The sequence below is a fragment of the Prunus avium genome, chromosome 8 (genome assembly GCF_965620075.1).
Source record: "Prunus avium chromosome 8, drPruAviu1.hap1.1, whole genome shotgun sequence".
NCBI lineage: Eukaryota > Viridiplantae > Streptophyta > Magnoliopsida > Rosales > Rosaceae > Prunus > Prunus avium.
Genome location: NC_142291.1, coordinates 36,354,690 through 36,375,215, shown reverse-complemented (window position 1 = coordinate 36,375,215; position 20,526 = coordinate 36,354,690). Strand labels below are relative to the sequence as shown.

General features: G+C 36.2%; 4 protein-coding genes and 1 pseudogene across 7 annotated transcripts; 4 read left to right on the top strand and 1 right to left on the bottom strand.

Annotated features, from left to right (window-relative positions):
* The first annotated feature begins 968 nt into the window (after positions 1-968).
* EMB1974 (NHL domain-containing protein) lies at positions 969-7,634 on the top strand. Of its 2 annotated transcripts, none has more exons than XM_021974872.2 (17): positions 969-1,105; positions 1,283-1,403; positions 1,822-1,910; positions 2,088-2,247; positions 2,422-2,560; positions 2,715-2,808; positions 3,583-3,720; positions 3,893-3,993; positions 4,579-4,692; positions 4,797-5,023; positions 5,307-5,365; positions 5,454-5,639; positions 5,742-5,865; positions 6,015-6,070; positions 6,515-6,660; positions 6,791-6,961; positions 7,078-7,634. In XM_021974872.2, the coding sequence occupies exons 1-17, from the start codon at positions 1,045-1,047 to the stop codon at positions 7,381-7,383; spliced, it is 2,292 nt and encodes a 763-aa protein (XP_021830564.2). In that variant the 5' UTR covers positions 969-1,044; the 3' UTR covers positions 7,384-7,634. The 2 variants fall into 2 exon arrangements, with proteins under 2 accessions (XP_021830564.2, XP_021830565.1); XM_021974873.2 differs by having other exon boundaries at positions 971-1,105; positions 1,812-1,910.
* Positions 7,635-7,681: 47 nt separating this feature from the next.
* LOC148292660 (basic blue protein pseudogene) lies at positions 7,682-8,661 on the top strand (annotated as a pseudogene).
* A 494-nt stretch (positions 8,662-9,155) lies between these two features.
* On the top strand, positions 9,156-11,481 carry LOC110770689 (Protein kinase superfamily protein). Its single transcript, XM_021974893.2, has 5 exons — positions 9,156-9,577; positions 9,780-10,036; positions 10,138-10,327; positions 10,538-10,929; positions 11,028-11,481. The coding sequence occupies exons 1-5, from the start codon at positions 9,439-9,441 to the stop codon at positions 11,403-11,405; spliced, it is 1,356 nt and encodes a 451-aa protein (XP_021830585.2). The 5' UTR covers positions 9,156-9,438; the 3' UTR covers positions 11,406-11,481.
* A 2,608-nt stretch (positions 11,482-14,089) lies between these two features.
* On the top strand, positions 14,090-18,036 carry LOC110770690 (EamA-like transporter family). Its single transcript, XM_021974894.2, has 4 exons — positions 14,090-14,251; positions 14,542-15,232; positions 15,334-15,757; positions 16,577-18,036. Exons 2-4 carry the CDS (start codon positions 14,690-14,692, stop codon positions 16,891-16,893), a joined length of 1,284 nt encoding a protein of 427 aa, XP_021830586.1. The 5' UTR covers positions 14,090-14,251; positions 14,542-14,689; the 3' UTR covers positions 16,894-18,036.
* Positions 17,332-19,852, bottom strand: LOC110770691 (PPPDE putative thiol peptidase family protein). Of its 3 annotated transcripts, none has more exons than XM_021974895.2 (5): positions 19,748-19,852; positions 18,967-19,042; positions 18,767-18,864; positions 18,322-18,638; positions 17,332-18,036 (listed from the first exon to the last, which is right to left on the bottom strand). In XM_021974895.2, the coding sequence occupies exons 2-5, from the start codon at positions 18,973-18,975 to the stop codon at positions 17,645-17,647; spliced, it is 816 nt and encodes a 271-aa protein (XP_021830587.1). In that variant the 5' UTR covers positions 18,976-19,042; positions 19,748-19,852; the 3' UTR covers positions 17,332-17,644. The 3 variants fall into 3 exon arrangements, with proteins under 3 accessions (XP_021830587.1, XP_088101775.1, XP_021830588.1); XM_088245649.1 differs by having other exon boundaries at positions 18,967-19,056; positions 19,748-19,787; XM_021974896.2 differs by lacking the exon at positions 19,748-19,852 and adding an exon at positions 19,656-19,717.
* Between the last annotated feature and the right edge of the window lie 674 nt (positions 19,853-20,526).

Here is a 20,526-nt window from a genome sequence, read left to right as displayed (position 1 = left end):
AAATAAAATACGAAGCAATTACTGCGGCAATTTATTTTTAAAAAAAATTCGGAAAAAGGGAGTATGGCCGGTCGGCTATACGATTTCTTTAAAAAAAAATTAGGAGAAACAGAGTATAGCCGCGCGGTTATACTATTTCTTTTCAACAAATTAGGAAAAACTGAGTATAGCCGATCGGCTATACGTTTTATATTAAAAAAAAATGAAAAAAACTGAGTATAGCCGTCCGGCTATACTATTTCTTTTCTATAAATTAAAAAACAGTGTATAGCCAGCCGGTTATACTGTTTGCTTTAAAAAATTAGGGAAAAGAGTATAGCCGCCCGGCTATACTATTTCTTTTTAAAAAAAATTACGAAGAAAAGACCCTCCTAATTGCATTAGTTTATACTTTATAGATATTAATTTGGTATTACGAATGAAATACGTACGTGTTTTATTTGGCAAATTACAACTTAAAAGTTTGGCCACTATATAATATTTTGATACAATATATTTAAATTTAAAATATATATTATTTGTATTCAATAATATGTGAGAATTATGTGTATAATACGTGAATTTTGTGTGTCTTATTGAAAAGTTTGTAAAAAGTGTGTGTATTATACTTGAAAAATACGTGCTATACTATTTCTTTTTAAAAAATTAGGAAAAACAGAGTATGGCCGGTCGGCTATACCATTTCTTTTTATAAAAAAAAAAAAAAAAGGAAAAACAGAGTATAGCCGAACGGCTATACGATTTCTTTTGAATAAATTAGGAAAAACCGAGTATAGCCGTTCGGCTAGACTATTTCTTTTCAAAAACTTAAAAGAAATCGAGCGGCTATACTATTTCTTTTTTGGGCCTGGCCCAATGTGGAAACTTAAACAAATCTCTAGGCCTAATATGAAACAGGCACAAGCGGCCCATTCCAATGCCTAAAACCCTTCCTTCCAAGGCTAAACCCTAAGCCCAAGATTGAAACCCCGGCGGTGGGGCCGTTGGCGTTTCACCAAAATTGCGACGCTGAGAACCAGAGAATCACATGTTTCTGTTAGAAAAATGGCTCTGAGATATCGGCGTCTGAGAGAAATCTCACGATTTTTGCCGCGACTTCACTCCGGTGAGCTCACTAAACTTGAAGTTGTTATGATCTCAAATGCATTTCAATTCCATTTTGGTGCGAAAGAAAATTATTTTAACCTGGAAGCAGCAGAGTGTAGCTTCGCAATGTGTTGCTATTAGAAGTAGAAGTTTAGAAAATGTCAATCTGAGACTTAAAGCTTGTATCTTTGCTCAGGTGATCATCATCTACAATGTAGACCAGCTACCAAGTTATCATCTTTGTCTAAAATTCCTCACTCAAATGCTTGGGAAAGAATTGGTACAAGGATTCTACCGAGTGGGTGCCGTGCTCAGCGGTAATTATATCCAACTTTGTTTGTTTTGTTTTTAAAAATTTTGTTCCAATTTGTATACATGCCATGGAAGGGCATATCTTTTCATAGAATTTCACCTGCCGTTTTGTGATATATTCATCTTGATTGTTCCAAGTGGTTGTTCATTTTGTTTTAGTGATATCTATCTGGGTCCAATTGTTGCTTGGCTCAGTTCAAATTTTTGTTTGTAATTGCGGGTTCATGTTGTTTTATACAATTGGAGCTTATCACCTTGTGATACACTCATCTTGATTGGTCTAGGCGCTTGTCCATTTTGTTTAGTGATATCTATCTGGGTCCTATTGTTAATTGGCTCAGTTCAAATTTTTGTTTTGTAACTGCGGGTTTATGTTGTTTTTTGTAATCGGAGCTTTGCCTTCTGATTGACAGTCTCTTTCAGGCTCTCAACCACATCACAAGTATCCTACGAGTCTGCCCAAGAACTTGATCTTTCGTCCTTCATTAAATCCACATTAGATGAGCTTGAAGGTACTCAAATTACTTTCTTGGATGTTTCTTTTTATTTGCTAGGACGATGGTTATTATTGTTGGTTTCTTTGTAATGAGAAATTTTTGCAAATTCCAGTTGTTGTTTAATTGGCTCCGTTTATATTTTGTATTCCCATTGTGCTTTGCCCCTTATTTACTTTCTATATTAATGTACAGGTCCTTGCCATTGTTGGTTGAATAGGTCCAAGGGAGGCAAAGATTTCTCTAAAAGAGATGGAACTTTCTTGGTTCTTACTGGGCGTTTTCTTGAAACTTCTTTAACAACCAGTTGTGAAGCTGCTATCATGTTAGAAAAAGTGAAGTCAATTCAACAGAGGTATAAGAAAGAAAATGACGTATATTTGTTTCTTTCCACTTAGAACTAGATGAGGTAGATAGAATATGTTGCAATCTGTCATATGTTTGTTTTTCTACTTAGAATTGGATGATTATGGTTGGGTGGGTAGTCATTCTGAAGCTCTCTCTCTTCTTTGTGTGTGCTCTATATTAGGTTTCCTCAGCTCCACATTATGGGTTTTATGTCAGACAGTTTAATTCGCTCAGCAGCTGATCAAAGCCACCTAATCCAATTTATACTGAAGGAATACATCACATTTCCCATTTTATTTTCGAACAAGAACTTCACTGAGGTGAGGTAAAGATCCTTGGTTTGGCTGGTGAAAACTAGTATATCCGTAATTTTTGAACAGTAATTGACCTGTTAGAAGTCCTAAAAAACTGTGGTAGAAATTATTGGATCTAATTTCTTTCTCACAATTATTAATAGTTGATGTGATAATATAGATGGAGAATGGGGCATGCTACATCTTGTTTAAAGATTTTATGAGTCCAGTGGTTTACCATGAGAAGGACATGGACCTCGAAGTTCTTAAAAAAGGTACACATGTTATCCCTCTATATATTTGTTAAAAGTTTGTTCGAGATAAGAATACGTTTCTTCATCTGATAAGTGTTGATGACTTAATATTATCATGGCATTTTCAACAACTAAGTGTTGATGACTTAATATTATCATGAGATTTTGAACAATCAAGTGTTGATGACTTAATATTATCAAACACCCCACCCTCCTCCCTCTGGCCCTCCGCAAGAAGAAAAAAGAATAATATTGAAGAAACAATGTACAACAGAAACTGTGGCTGTGAGACAAAGGGATCTGTATAGTCAGACTTCCTCTTACGGTTTGCTTAAGTGTCTATATAGCATGCTGATTTTTTTGGCGGTAGATGTCCTAAAGTTTAATTTAGTAGTTATGCTTATAACTCCCTTCTCTATTTTATGATAAAGCATCATACTTTGGTTGGTATTTGATGGTGTTAGATTTTAAATCTGCCTAAATTACTACTCTTTGCTCTTTTCATAAACTTCAGTAGTTGTCTTATATCTCTGTTGGTTCTGCCTCCCCCCTTTTTGCTACTTCTTGGTTACACTTGGTGGGAGAAAGGTCATGATCTCTAGTAACATGATAAACTATTCGCCTGTTAAGCTTCCCTTACCCCTCTATTGTTGTTAATTGTTTTTCAGTATGTCAGTTGACTGAATATATAGAGTTCAATGAGTTTTAATGTGGGGCATATGCATATATTTAAATGCATGTACACATTTAAATACATATACTTATTCCACGATACATGTTAATGCCCTTGTGCAGCTGTTGAGGAGTTGTATGTGCCAGATGATGGGAATATCAAGTCACTCAATAACTTGAAAATCACTTGGTTGAAGCAATCTGAGATCATCAAGGAGCCATATTTCTGTTCTTTGAGGAATTTACTATTATACTTCCCAGGTATATGCTCCCTATGCATCACCGACTTGCTGCATTATAATTTCATCTGCTCTGTAGAGCATTATAGGAGTTTTGTAACTTCCTTTCTAGAGGATATAATAATAAAGAAAGTGTTTCTAAAGTTGCTAAGAACCTAATCTTTAAGCGTTTCTTTTATTCTTTTCCATTACAGGCTGTATCTCTGCAGATGAAAATGGGAACCGCCTCTTCCTTTCTGACAGCAATCATCATCGGATTATTGTATTTGATGGAAACGGAAAGATTCTGGACTGTGTATGTATGAAAGTTTATTTAAATCATATGTGGACTGCTCTTGTCAATTTCCATAATTAAGCATCAAGTTATACGTTACCTGGATCAAAAGATTTGAGTAACTCAGTTATTGGCCATTCAACATTCTAATCCAGTCCTGATTTGATGATTTTGTAGTCCAAATATGTTTATCAGGATTTTCTATATCTGATTTGTGTGCTTTATGTATATCAATTCTGAATTAACACATCAAGAAGACAACTTAGCTTTTTTAGATACTGATTACCACTTTAGTCCTTAACCATAATTTATGTTCATTATTTACTGAAGTGCTTAAATCAGGCATGACTATAAGTTTCTAAGCTCTCAATAGAAAAAGAAAAGTAGTTTTGCTTGTCCACATTGAAAGGACTTCTTAGGGAATCATCTTCGGTTTTCACAGAATTGGCCTTGCCAAGTTCTTCTAAGACAGTGTGTTCCCATGTAGATTTTAAATTGAATCCTAGTATTCTGTCTTCCTATAGTCTGTTTGCTTGAACTTTTTGAAAGATAAATTAAAGAAATAATTTCAAGCTCAAGTTTGGACTTCCGTTGTTTGTGTGTCAGATCGGTTCCACCCCAGGTTTCGAGGATGGAAATTTTGAATCTGCCAAGTTGGCACGCCCTGCAGCCTCATTTTATATTGCTGATGAGGATTGCCTATATTTTGTTGATTCAGAGGTATGCATTGACTTGTAAGTTGTGATATTTGATTATGATGCTGGGGCTATTTTGCATAGTTTTGTAACTTACCATTTTACGTGTGTGGGTCTCTATCTACTAAGAATCATGCCATCAGGAAAGCTGATATGGGGAGGCGGGTTTTAGAAACCCTCTATCCAGTGGGCGATACTAATAAGAAGAGTAATCAATTTTGGACTTGGATCATGCTCAGTCTAGGTTTGAGAAGTAATGCTGATACAAGGTCTGAAGAATTTGATTTACAATCACTAATGTTTCCTTGGCATCTGATCAAATCCATTGACGATAGTCTCTTCATTATAAACCGAAGGTAAAACAAACCCTTCAAGTGCTATTGTTTCCTAACCAATAATCCGTGGTCACTTGTCTTTAACTTTTAAGTGGTATTCCATTTGAGTGAAATGTGTTTCACTTATTTTTTCTTTCATCATGTTATCAGGAATGAACTTTTAGTGCTTATTAGTAGTACCTTAGAGATAGATTATTTTGAAATTAATTTACCATGTGAAACCCAAAGTATGAGTGGTGAATGAAGCCATGCCTTATTTCAACTTTATATAGGCATTGATGTGATTAATTGATCTAATTTGCAGCTTTGAAACTCTATGGATTCTAAATTTGGCTTCAGGAGACATAAAAGAAGTAGTCAAAGGTTTGTTTGTTTTAAAAATAAAATAATAAACTCTTTTGCCACTTTGTTTATATTACATTTCATTGAGTCTAACATCAGAATTTAAAAGGGTTCCCGGAGATTTTGGCGGTCTGTGGACCGCAGATCATGGAAAAAGTAACCCTGTTAAAACATATGCCACATGATTGGTTGCAACAGCAGATGAATGCTGTCTGTTCACCAGAGAGGCTTCCATATGCTGGTCTATTATCTTCGTTGACCACCTTGCAGAATCACGTAATCCTTTGTGACATGGGTACCATTTTTACTGGATTATTTTTTTCTCTCTTCAAGTGAGTTTGTTTTGTACTTTGTCTATAATACTCAATTACTCATTTCAATGCATGTAATTTTGAAGTTGGACAGAGGATTTTGAAACTAAGTGAAGAATCTGGAGTATGTTCAACCTTCAAGTTTTCAAATTTTGGCATCCTTGGAATACCTTATTGGTTGTCTTCCTCTTTGGAGAAAGTTTATGCTGTGTATGTTTACAAAGACAACAATATGCTAGTTTCCTTATAATTCCAATTTTCTTTTATACTTTCCAGGTTCTGATTATGTGACAATGAATTGCTGAATTGTTTTCTCACGAACTCCATGTTTTTCTTCATATTTTTGGCTGATTTAATAGTGCTGGTGGACATCAGGGAGAGATTGATCATTTTCAATGTTTTAGTTTGTTACCAGGTATTTTTCTTACTCTTAAATATGCTTCTGGTATTCCTTGACATTGTATTTCACTCTTTGGTGTGATATTTGAATTGGGTCTGCCTATATTTTCTTGATATTTCCAACTATGCTTCGCCTTGCCATGATTTATGATTATTTCAAAGTTAAGCAACAGAGCGATGTTTCCTGAAGATGTTAGAGAAAATTTCAATTTGGTGGAATGTTGTGCTAGTAGTTTGTCTTAGCTTCCTCGCATCTTATTATTGGCATCAAGTCAACATGCTGGACCCAGAGAGAAAAAAAAAAGATTTTGCCAAACATGCAGATAAACAATTGTCTGCCAGTCGTTGCTAATTCCTTTCCCAACATTAGTTCTCATGTAGAGTAAGCTGTTTTGGTAATCTATGCAACTTAAAAAGTTAATGCTTTTTTGATCCTAGAGTTTTATTGTCTGTGTAACAGGTAGAGTTAGCATACAGTTAAATGTAGATATCCCTGTGGATACTGAGCTTGTAGAACAGTTACAAGAAGGTTGTATATGGCACCAGGCAAGAGGATCCGCTACCGAAGTGTCCGGCATAGAGGATGTACGAGGGTCTTCAGAGAAGGTTCCTATCTGGCAGAGCTTATTTTCTTTTATTCATTTTTTTGCCAGATTAAGTTCCATTATCCTACAGTACAAAATATTATACTCCATGCTTTTAGTAGCTTAAGATTTCAGTTCTTTGGAGTTCGCAGGTTGGTGTTGCTCAACAATGGTATGATGAATTGGATAATCTTGCCTCTTTGATATCACCACCTGAATCAGAGTTGAATGTGGAAGATAACAGCACAACTTCGGAAGTAGGATTTCAAAATGGAAAAGTTTGCATCGATTGTGTTGTCAACACTAGTCCTGGGACAAGTGAGGTGTGCACCTTCAGTTTATATCTTTACTTGTTTTGTTTTGGGTCGTTTGAAAGCAACAGAATCTCTGGCCATGGTTCCAATTTTGCCCTTACATCTTCATTCTTGGCATTGTGCAGGTTATTGTTTATGCGGCACTGTATTTAAAACTTAGAAGAAAGAAAGAATTATTAGAGGATAATCAGGAGATATATGCAGCAAGGATAGCAGATATTTTACACCCAGAGAAAAGTGGAAAGATAGGAAGAGATTCATGCATCCAATTCTTATTAAAATCACACAGTGATTTGAGAGATCTCATATTTATGAAACCTCTACATGTGAGGATAAAATTGGATTGCCTTGATCATGAAAAGGCTGAAAATGCAAAAGATATTATCCTAAGAGACTCCAAGGTTGAGGTCAATGTATCGCTTAGCTCATAATATTCAGAGTTGCTACCTGCATATTCTTTTGTAACTTTGTAATTTTTTTTATTGATTTGTAATGTTGTATACTTCATCATGGTTATGGATAATGATACATCATGATGTGGTATATGGCCACATGAATAATTCGTCCACGTTTTATAATGTAAGTGGATATTTATTGATACTATAAGATTCACAAGTTTTAACCATTAAGAAGGTGATTTATGCCTTAAATTTGTAGTAAATGGAAGCAAGTTTTCCCTGTTATTATTATTATTATTATTTTGGGGCATTCCATTTGTGCTTTAGAGCAATGGAATCTCCTTATTTTGATGTCCTGTAAAACGCTCATTGGCTTCCTACAAGGTCCGTGATGGAATGATGTTCATTATAATATGAACTACATACAAAAAGCATCATGAGGTTATGAAGAAGTGCCATGAGGACTTACAATTTCACAAACCCAATTGTTTTTTCTTCTTCACTTTTCAATCGATCCAAACAGTCCGGCATATTCTCAAGCTTTATTTTCCTAAGGTTGTTTTCTCTTTCATGGTTTAAGCAACCACCAGCAGGCCTTTGTTCTTTTTCTTTGATTAGAAAAGTATCACTGCAAAGTACAAACAGAAGAAAAGGAAACAGAGAGAAACAGAAAAGTGAATTTTTATTTTAAAGAAACAGCAACTTTTCATTGTCGAGAATGTGAGCCACTTCCTCTATATAAGCAAACTTTGTATGCGACACTTACCTTCATCTCAGAGGTTTTAAATTCGAATACCCTTTTCCCAACACCTCTCTTTTTTATCATATAACAGCAAGATGAAGATGCAGTGCAACTCAAACGACAAAACCTGCCACTATTTTATTCCTCTTTCTCTTCCTCATCATTGTGTCTGCTCAAAAAACTACTACATTCACAGTTGGTGGCAATTCCGGGTGGACTTTTAACGTTGAAAACTGGACAGATGGAAAGAAGTTCAAGGCCGGAGATATACTTGGTAATGCTAGCTAGAACATGCATCATACTTTTTTTCTATAAGCAAGATTGTTTCGATTCGTTTTATGTGACCAACTTATTTTTATTTTTGTGTAGTTTTCAACTATGATCCATCCTCCCACAATGTTGCAGTTGTTTATGCCAATGAATTTACTAGTTGCAGCGCTTCTTCAAACTCTGAGACATTCAGCACCGACAAAGATCGAGTCAAATTATCGAAGGGACTCAACTATTTCATCTGCACCGTCCCCGGCCACTGCAATGATGGAGTGAAGATTTCAGTTAATGCTTCCTAAACCAGTGGGAAAAATAAGTTGAAGGGGAGGGGAGGGAAGGGATGCTTATCTCTATGTATGATGGTTTGAGTATTTATTTTTCACTGAATATTGGACTGTATTGTATGAATAAACAATGTGACATTGTGTAGCTTTGGGGCAGTCTTGTATCTATATTTAACCGCAGCTAGAAAGATAAAAGAAAGATCCCATTATGTCCAAAAACTCTACAACCGCCAAAAATAATTAAGCAAATTTTTTTTTGGAACTAATAATTAATTAAGCAGATTTGGTTCCCACGTTTTTCTCTTTAAATTAAGACACTAACAACCTCTTTTCTTTTTTCCTTTCCATGCTCTGCGGAAAAACCAAAAGACATTAACCCATTTTGGTTTCTTGCTGACCTACACTATCCCTTTTTTCCCGGGAAAGACAACAACGTTTTTTTTCCCTCCATGCCTGGAAGTTGTTGATTCTTTTAGTTTCATTTTGGTTTCAGTTTTCAGGTTGTTATTCTAGAAATTCAAAGTTGGTTGTACTAAAATCTTGTTTTTCTGTCAATGTTTATAACCTCCCTTGTCTTTCTTCTACACCATATGCATTGCAAATCAATCCATTCCATTACACCTTTCTGTTGAGCCTCCTCTTGTGAAAATTGCTTTTCTGGTTTTTGGGAAACTTTGTCATCAACTCTTCATCTGCAGTTCATATTGAAAACTGTGGATTGAAAACATTGCAAGGATCATAAAAACTGAGATAATTGCAAGGAAGTCTTAAGATATTTATAAAGTACATGAGATGAGTTGCTTTTCTTGCTTTTCATCCCATGAAAAGAAAGCATCTAATAAAAGATCGGATAGCAGGAGTGCAGGACAATTGCCTACCACTCTTTCTCAAACGGAACACAATGTTGCAGCACAGCCTCGGCCTCCAGCTGGTAAGTCGCATTTTCGCCTTTCTTAATGTGTTTGTTATAAGCACTGTGATTGTTTTCAAGAAGAAAATGATTGTCAAGGCAGCCTTCCTAGCATTGTTAGAACATTGGTTTTTAATATAGTTGCATTTAATTTAAGTCTCCTCATGTATTTCATATCCATGCCTTTTGTGTGGGAAATAATTATCTGTCTTTATATAAGCAGAAGTTCCTAAACCAAGGCCTACACCACCAGCTGAGAACCAAACATCACAAACAGCACAAACAGCACAAACAGCACAAACAGCAAACACTAAGAATGCCAATAAAGAAGCTGTAAACAATAATAATAATAATATTGCTGCACAAACTTTCACCTTCCGCGAATTGGCAACAGCAACAAAGAACTTCAGGCAAGAATGTCTGATAGGAGAGGGTGGATTTGGAAGAGTTTATAAGGGCAAACTTGAAAAAACAGGACAGGTAAAGTGGCTCTTGGGCCTTGTAGATTCTTCAATGTTTTCAGTGTTAAACTTACTTGAAGGATTGAGTTGTGACCCTTTGGCTCATCTTAATTACTTCAGGTTGTAGCTGTGAAGCAACTTGACAGGAATGGCTTGCAAGGAAACAGAGAGTTCCTTGTCGAGGTGCTGATGTTGAGCCTCTTACACCATGAAAATTTAGTCAATCTTATCGGATATTGCGCTGATGGCGATCAGAGGCTTCTGGTGTATGAGTACATGTCATTGGGATCTCTGGAAGACCATTTATTAGGTACTATACTATGTGTTTGTAAATTTCTTTTCGTCCCATCTTGTGCCCTTATATGATAAGAGCAAAGAAATTATACATTTTATAGTGCCAATAAGAAAAAAAACAAAACTTCCTAGTGTCACTTAAAACACAGAAAGATCCCAAAAAGTGACCAAGTTTTGAAAACTATACTGCTGTCTGGCTTCTCATGCATTGAATGTTATTTTGCAGATATTCCATCACACCAGAAGCCATTAGATTGGTTCAAAAGAATGAGAATAGCTCTAGGAGCAGCCAAGGGACTAGAATATTTGCATGACAAGGCCAACCCTCCCGTTATCTACCGCGATTTAAAATCTTCAAACATCTTACTAGACGCCGATTTCAATGCAAAACTGTCCGATTTTGGGCTAGCTAAGCTTGGACCTGTTGGAGACAAGACACATGTATCTTCAAGAGTAATGGGTACATATGGTTATTGTGCACCAGAGTACCAAAGAACAGGCCAACTCACTGTCAAGTCAGATGTGTACAGTTTTGGAGTTGTTTTATTAGAGTTGATCACTGGAAGGAGAGTCATTGACACCACAAGAACAACCAGGGAGCAAAATCTAGTTTCTTGGGTAAATTTAAACTTCCCCTCACATTTTCTTCTTCTGATTCACAAAGTGTCACCTGTGTTTTTTTTCTTACAAAAGTTTCTTTTTTGGGTCTTTAACAGGCAGAACCAGTATTTAAGGATCCAAACCAGTACTCGGAACTAGCTGATCCACTTCTCAGAGGAGACTTTCCAATAAGAGCATTGAATCAAGCTGTGGCAGTTGCAGCAATGTGCCTCCATGAGGAAGCATCGGTTCGTCCCTTGATGAGTGATGTGGTGAGTGCTCTTAGTTTCCTTGGGACAGGTCCAGAAACTGCCACCTCACCTATAAGCATGCCCTCTCCATCACCTGATCAAGCCATGTCTAGCATCACCGAGGAGCCTCAGGAGGAAGAAAGTGTGATTGAACGCCAACGCGCTGTGGCAGAAGCCATAGAATGGGGCTCAAGCTCAAGGCACAATGGAGCATCACGATGTGCAAGTACTTCTTCATTTTGAAACTAAGTTGCATTTATCTATATATATACACACATCATAAATCATATACGTCACAGTGTTGTTTCCACAGAACAAATCATTTCTGTATGAGCCAATGTCAGATTGTAACAATGTACTGAGTTGTATATATCCAACAGAGAAGGTGAAGGAACAATAATTTCAAATGTGAGAAATTTTCTCAATTTATGATTTCATCTGTCATTGCTTCCCGGATTTATAGAAACCTTATATGTCACACTCTATCAATGGCATAGGCCCTCACCATAAATCCATTTGTACCACATTTATTAAAGTTCACGTGCATAGATGGTAGATGGATCCGGCATCTACGAGAGAGATATGATTTACGAATACGAATTTAGCCATAAAATGTGATATTTGTAGCATTACTTGACCATAAAATGTGATATTTGTAGCATTACTTGAGTTCGTAATTAAGTACCAAAGGATTTTTCATTGCGTAAATAGCTGAGGGAAAAACTGCATGTGTATGATCATTGCGTAATTCCCTTTACCCTCCGTTTGGATGCGGGAAAATAATTCGGAATTTAGCTAAAAGTCGGGAATTTAAGAGAAGAAATTGACAATTCGCGTTTGGCAACTTAAGCACGGAATTTATTAAATGACACGCGGAAAAAATCAAGGAAATTGAGGCATCAAATTCCCGAGTTTAATTTCCACCAAAATAGACGTCATTTCACAATTTCCATAGTGCGGGAATTCATATTTTCCATGGAGCCAAAACTTAAATAAATAAAAAAGGCCAAACTTTTCATTAAAAAAAAGTCATTAATCACTCTGTAGTTGTTTGCTAGCTTTATCACTTTGTGTTATCACCTTGCTCTGTAATTGTTAGCTTCATCTAAAACAAGTCATTATTACCCTCATAATCTTAATCGTTTATTCCTATACTTTTGTCTGCAACTTTTTAATCGAAGCCCTTTTAATTTCTCTAGTCATTGGTCTTTTGGCAAGTGAAAAAGAAGTATCGGGGTCTTGATTGCTTCTAGTTCTAATTACATAGGTACCAGAGAAGTGTCTGCACATGAAAATATTGAATTAAAGCTGATTGATGATATTAATTCAGCAATACCTTGTGTATCAAATTCTACTGATGAAGTTGATTATGTTGATTTGGATGGTGATACACAAGATTTAGAAGATATTCATGTTATTGATGATATTTCACCAACATCAACAAATGGTCAAAAGAGAAGAAATCGTGCATCAAATTCTTATGATATTCTTCCTACAAAGAAAAGAGCTGCTGTCAAAGATGTCATTGCTGATTCGATTACTAGAATGGCTTTATCATTTGAAGTCCGTGTTGATACTAAGAACCTTGATCCAGCAGAGGTATATGCTGAAGTACAAGCAGTACCAGGTCTTAGTGAAAATGAACAACTCAAAGCATGTGCTTGGCTTATAGAAAATGACAAACAATTTCACATGCTGAAGGCACTCCCAATTGAGAAAAAAAAGATTATGTTGCTGATGTTTATTCCACGTGGGGAGTGATTTGGTTTGCTAATATGCTCTGTTTGTTTAAGTTGAGTTATTTAGTTCATCAAATATCAATGCTCACATCTCAAGGCACAATGGAGCATCACAATGTGCAAGTACTTCTTCATTTTGAAACTAAGTTGCATGTATATCTTTATATATACACATCTTATATGTCACAGTGTTGTTTCCACAGAAAACAAAAATTTCTGTATGAGACAATGTCAGATTGTAACAATGTACGGAGTCGTATATATCCAACAGAGAAGGTGAAGGAACAATAATTTCAAATGTGAGAAATTTTCTTAACTTATGATTTCATCTGTCATTGCTTCCCGGATTTATACAAACCCTATATGTCACACTCTATCAATGACATTGGCCATCACCATAAATCCATTTGTAATACATTTATTAAAGTTCACGTGCATAGATTGTAGATGGATCCGGCATCTATGAGAGAGAGGATTTACGAATACAAATTTAGCCATAAAATGTGATATTTGTAGCATTACTTGAGTTCGTAATTAAGTACCGGAGGGTTTTTCATTGCGTAAATAGCTGAGGGAAAAACTGCATGTGTATGATCATTTCGTAATTCCATTAATTTCAAATATCAATGCTGGTTCAAATATTAATTTCGTAATTTCGTAATTCCATAATGTAACCCTTTTGATTAAAGAAAAATTACTTCTCTAAAAAAAATTACTGATGAATTACTTATAATTATGACACCAGGATTAAAACAAATTCCTTTTCTCATGGCTTTCTTTAAGCAAAAATAACGCATCCATCGTAGCTTTAGGGTTTAGAACATATCAAGTATTTGATAAAATACAAACTAAAAACAGTTTCTTCATAGCCTCTCTGATTTTTCATCTCTGTCTCTACTTTCTTCCATGTCTTTTCCCTCTTTCACTCTGATTACAAAAGATTTAAAAAAAAATAAAAAATAAAAAGACAAGTATATTAAAAATAAAAAAATAAAACCAAGAATATTAAACCAGACTATAAACTATTTTTCTTTTTCTTTTTTTAGTCCAAACTGGTTTGGGTTTGGGCTAATGATCATAATTTTCTTTTCATTAAAAGAAAAAAGACCATAATTTTTTGAGGAGCTGGGCCTAAATAACTGGGCTGACATGTACCCGCCACCAATTTCCTTTGATTGCCCAACGTTGTACGTCTCTGCGGGTGGACATCACGACCGGTAACCAAGATCAAAATCCAACTCTAGTACAACAAATCCGATAACTCCTCTCTCTCTCTCTCTCTCTCTCTCTCTCTCTCTCTCCCCCTGTGAAAAGAACGAACTTCTGAATCCTATGTGATTCTCATGCCAGGTACGTTTTGCATCTTTTTCAATACGATATATTTGTTACAGTTTATACACTTTTGCAATGCAATGCAAATTGATTTTTTTTTTTTGGGTTCAAATCCTGATTGAGCTTAATTTGATTAAATCTTTCATGTATTGGTAATTTCCTATTTGTTTACATACATAAGACGGGGTTTATTGGGTGTAAAACAAATTCAATTCATATCGTATTGGTATCTTTTCCATTGTGTCTTGCTACGAATTAGTGTTACAAGTTTTATTTCCCTCATTTTTTGTGCTTTTTTGTGGTTTCAGGTAATATCTGGGTTTAATAGTGACTTGGGCATTGGTTATAATCCTCTGAAAGCACAGGAAGTTTGCTTCTTTGGGCTTTTGAAAATCAAGAGCTGATTTTTTAAGCAAGATTTGGGAGCTAATTTGATTTGGTATTAAGTGGAGAGATATGAAAAGTGAAGTTTGGAAGTGGGTTTTAGGTTTGATATATATATTTGCTGTTGCATCTATCTGGATAGCTGCCAGTTTTGTAGTACAGTCTGTTGTAGATGCCGGTGTGTCCCCATTTCTCATCACGTACATATGCAATTCACTGTTTGTGATCTACATTCCCTTAGTTGAGATTGGAAGGTATTTGGAGGATTCGTGTGGCGGTTTGTGGTTTTGGAAAAGTAAGAAGAGTAGCCCCTTGCAAAGATTAGGAGAGTCAGAGCAAACCACTCTTCTTGAGGAGAGTGATGCAATTGTGAAAATGGATGCGGAAGATGGAGGAGTTAATCTTGGTACAGAAACAGAACCAAAAGTTGTATCATACGAGCTTGTTGGGACTTCAACAACTCGAGACAATGTCAACAAAACTGCTGATAAGCAAGTGGATGAAAAAGGGCGATGGACGCGAACTCGAGTGGCAAAAGTTAGCCTATTGATTTCCCCAGTTTGGTTTCTTGCACAGCTCACTTTCAATTTGTCATTGAAGTATACTACAGTTACAGTAAGTATTTTTCAACATTGTATGGCACACCTTGCTTCTTAAATTGGTTCATTTGTTTCATCAATTTGGTATGATTGATTTGTTCTCCTTGTTGCGTGCAGTCGAATACCATCTTAAGCAGTGCATCCAGCCTTTTCACCTTTTTGGTCTCTCTAGCATTCTTGGGTGAGAAATTTACTTTGGTGAAGTTTATTAGTGTTCTTCTTTGCATGGGAGGAACGATAATTGTCAGCCTTGGTGACTCGCAAACTACTTTAAGTACAATTGCTTCAAACCCTCTACTCGGAGACATACTTGCTCTTGTCTCGGCAGCCTTGTATTCTGTGTATGTTACCCTAATTCGCAAGAAGTTACCGGATGAGGATGATGAAAAAAGTGGCCGTGCCAGTATGGCCCAGTTTCTGGGCTTTCTAGGCCTTTGCAACATTCTTATATTTCTCCCAGTTGCCCTTATACTTCATTTCTCAAAGTTGGAGCCCTTTTATATGCTAACCTGGGAGCAGGTTGGTCTCATTGTTGGCAAAGGTTCGTACTTAACTGTTATATTATATGCTTTGTAACTTGGAGTTACCTGTTCTGATATATACCTTTGTTTTTTTCTATTTGTCTTTGCATGCATTCTTAGAGTAATGCTAAAGACACCAATCTTAAAATTTTGGATACCAACTCATATCCCAGGGTTTTATTTAGTCTCACTCTAAACCTTATTTATTTTTAACAACTAAAATTGCATGGCAGCATCTTCCTTATCATTTGATGAGTAAACTTTGACAATTGAAACTCAAGTGCTTCTAGTATTATTGATCTTCACACCAACATACTTATGTCTGCCCAGTTCTACATGCAAAGAAATAATTTTAATGCTTTTTTTTTCTTCCGGAAGAGGGAGGGGGTGGAATGAATAGCTTATAGTATCCTTTGAGGGGCAAAACTTTTATTTCATCCAGAACTAGTAAGCTGATATATTAGTTATAGGGTGATTTTATGGCAAGGCAATCTGATAAGATCTTGCATTTATTGCTTGACTACTGTTATAGCAATTGTCTAAAGAAAAGCATTCTCTGAGTTCTTATATTGGTTTGTCATTTATTTGTACATGTAGCTCGTTTGAAATAAACCTTTAGTTACTGAATCCCATAACCTATTGATGATAGGCCGATTTCATTGTGGTCCAATACCGATTTCTCTTTTGCATGATTTTTAGTCCATTATTTTAGGCAAGATATGAGCATAGCTGGCTTGAGACACACAGGCATACAGATAGGTCATGTGGAGTTCGATGTTGTGTTTCTAACTTCATATAAAACCTATACTAAATCATATGGAATTTCATGTGGTGTTTAGGTTTGTTGGATAATGTTCTGAGCGATTATCTATGGGCCAAAGCTGTTCTTCTAACAACGACCACAGTAGCAACAGCCGGTCTAACGATACAGGTTCCGTTGGCGGCAATTGTGGACTCAATGACTGGTCATGCTCCTCATCTTGCTGATTACCTTGGAGCTGTGGCTGTCATGATTGGATTCGCCGGCATCAACATTCCCATTGATGCTTTTAACAAATCAAAAGAATCTATGCATGTATTAGAGAGGGAAAATATTGGTCTGAGCGGTGAAGCTCACAATTCATCAGGCAGGCCTGATTCAGCTGCCCCTTCATAGCATGCTCAGGTTACTCCGAATGCAAATATATGTTGTACTATACCTCTTATTAGAAATTTTTGTAAATGCAACTACGATAAAAGTTAGTTAATTACTTCATTACCGATTGCCTGATATAAAAAGAAGCATTAGTTGCAGTGCTATTTACTTTCATGTTACTAATTACTTCATTACTGATTGCCTGATATAAAAAGAAGCATTAGTTGCAATGCTATTTACTTTCATGTTAGGATCGTCTTTCTCATCCTATCATTCGATCATAGAAGAAACCGTGAGAGTTATGTTTCTGTTGGATTTTCTTTGTTCAATTTTAACCAAATGTGATATTCTAAATTACTCTAATTTGTGTGATGGGGCACGTTGGTGAGGTCAGGACTCATGTCTTGGTTTCTATTTAGATTTTTTGTCATTTGGTCACTTGTATAAAAAACTTTCCCGTCTCCAAGTAATCATTGAAATTTTAAAATTGTCAAGCCAAAAAATAACACTAAAAATTACAAAGACACTGCATTGTCCACCGGAGGAGCCATACTGACTCAACCTTGACAAGTACCATTGTTGATCGCTTCTCCAAGCAAATTCCTTCATAACAATATATCTTATGATAAATTAAAATTAAAATTCGAATGGTGGGAGAATAAGTCCCCAGTCCCCGTTAAGAAGCAAATTGGACAGCAGCTTCCTAGAATTAATTGCCAAATCCAAATGACCAACCCAGAAACAAATAGAGAGACTTGCATCCTTATATCTGTTAACTCTGCGACACCGTTGAACTTTCATGACCATATCTCTGCATCACTCTTCTTGTTGCAAGTGCTGCAGCCTCGCTTGCACGGAATGTTCCACTTGCCATGATTGCAGCAAATTCAGCAGAGATTTCCTCTTGCACCTTACTTCGAGCATCCCCAAGAGGATCTACAACCCCATTGGCAGGTTTGACAGCACTCTGTGATGTTCCCCGTTCCTCCGACTTGGTGAGCTGCTGCCCTCCAGATTTCGATTTAGCACCATTCTCGGTGTTAGAACTACTACTCAAGGGTTTCACGACATTCGTTGTTGGTTGAACCACAGGGGGCCTGAATTGTGGAGCTTGAGGAGCAGCACCACTTTTCAGTGTTGCTTCCAAATTCTGCATCATGGGCACTGCAAAAGAAAGTAGGGGGGGTCATTCAGAGAAGGCTTGCATTATTGAACCACAGTTCCATATTAACAATCCACACAACCTTCCTTTCCATTAAAACTCATTATCTTGAATTCTCTCTCTTTAATCCTAAATTCCAAAACCAAACACACCAAACATGGAAGATTCTAAGTTTACTTATCTGTATCACTAAAATATAAAAAATGCTACTTCAAACAGAGGAAATCCATATAACGAAGTGTTAACTAATGATAGGCAAAAACAGACAGAAAATAAATATAACTTACAAATAAGAGCACCCATTGGACTGCCCATAACTTCATTAGGGAGCTGCAGAATGTAGTCTGGAACGGTTGCACTCACCAAAAACTGAGCAACCTCATTGCTAAAGTTGTTGCAATTGTGATTAAGTAAACTATAGGTTTCCACAGTATACCGGGGACTGATTTCCTGCAAATACATCTCAAAAACATCCTTGGGCACATGTGTGACACCCAATTCTACCACGCGTATTGGTGTCCCATATGGTGTAGATCCAGCAGGAGCATGTTGTATGCTTCCCCCAAAATAGTACTCATTACCATAAACCACAACTCCTGTGTGCCTGTATTAAAAATTAACAATGAAGACTTGAAACCAATGCAAATGCCTTGCTAAGGAAACTGGAAATAACAGTACTTCCTCAAATCAACGCACTCCACACTTGTATTCCAATGAACAAAAAACACTTACCATATGCCCTCGATGGCTTTCCCCAAGAAAGCCATGGACATCTGCCTAGCTAGTCCTTGGCTTAGGTCATATACATTCAAAGTGACCTTGTGACCCTCCTGCAACCAAGTTTTAATATATTAATTGCAAACCCAAAAAGAAATAAACATGGGGAAAATAACAAACAACATTACGATACAATAAAAAAGAAAAATACACACCTCTGCCATCTCTTGCCGTTCAATATCAAAATGCTCAGTTGAAGAAGATGTAGGGTACTGAATTAATCAAGATCACCTATGCAAACAACGCTGGTAAGAATAACCAACAAAAATATATAAAAAAAAGTGGGGAAATTTGAGGGGGTAAACAACGCATTCAGTTCTGGGCAGCTAAAGCAAACAAAGACGTTTCCTACTCGACTCTCAAATCGGGCACTTCAAAGCCCAAGACGGATGAAAACATGCCCCAAATCCTAATGCAAACTTAAATTTACAAGTCCAAAAATGGAAAATCCTAAACTATGCAAAATAAAATTACCAATTTTTAAGATTTAAGCAGCATTCAAATAGGCTCCATACAGAATTCAACAACACAACCAAATAATTGCAGCTACATTGTACGAATTTGATCAATTACTTTACAAATCATTGAAAACAACGGCAAAAGTCCTGAACTTTACCTCCAAAGAAGACCTTTTCAATGTTCAAATTCCAAAATACCACACAATTAACCTTATCATTAAATATCACACAGATCAAACACAAAACCCCAAATTCCACACAAAAAATTTCCGAACTTTCGGCGCAAGAACAAGCTCTGTTTAAAAAATTTCTACAATTCTCGACAAAGTTCAGAAATTTATCATTAGAAGTGCATTAGATAGAGCAAATCAAATTGAACTACTCACAGGCTGATCGATTAGGTTTCGAGCTGTGCTTTGAGAGAGAGAGAGAGAGAGAGAGAGAGAGAGAGAGAGATATAGAGATAGAGAAAGCGTACCTAAGCGCGAAGACACGAAGAAAGTTCTCTTTTCTCCGCTTTGTGCAAAACAAATTAAGGAACTTGGTTCGGTCCCCTTTAAATACTTGCTTGCCCCAACCATTTGGGACGAGAATTTGGATTCCCGTTCACTTCTATGACTTTCTAGAACCTACTAACCACTTACCTCTCGCCACGTGGATTCTCATTCAAAGCCCACGCGCTCTCTGGAAAATATTTAGTTTACTTTTTGGCGCGACCTCTCGTTTAACTCTAACTAATTGACCAAATCAACCTTTTTTTATAATATATTTTATTCGCGTAGATTGAAAAATTATATATTAGTTACTTTTTTATTTTGTATTTTTAATTAAACCTTCGAATATTAGTTTTCCAATAACTAATGTTTGATGTTATTGGGCTTCTACCATATTTTGAGGTGAAGATAGTGTCTTTTCTTTTTTGTCAAGGTAATAATGCTATGCACAAATGTTCAAGAAATAAGGTTTGTCATGGTAATCTGTCACTCGCCAATCATACTAAAAGATTCATTATATACCATAAAATAATCATAACAATAATATCTTATCCGAACATCTCGAGAGACAATGTGGCAAATACTCGCCCTTTTATATTGTTTGTATACAATATGCATTTGACGTTTCACACATGAGTCACGTCATTAGTCATTAAGAAATATTCATTGTATACCACAAATTTGAAGAAGAATATATTATATGAGAATCTAAAGTCATTCATATTCCAAAACCAATATCGTAGCGTAACAAATTTTGCCACTG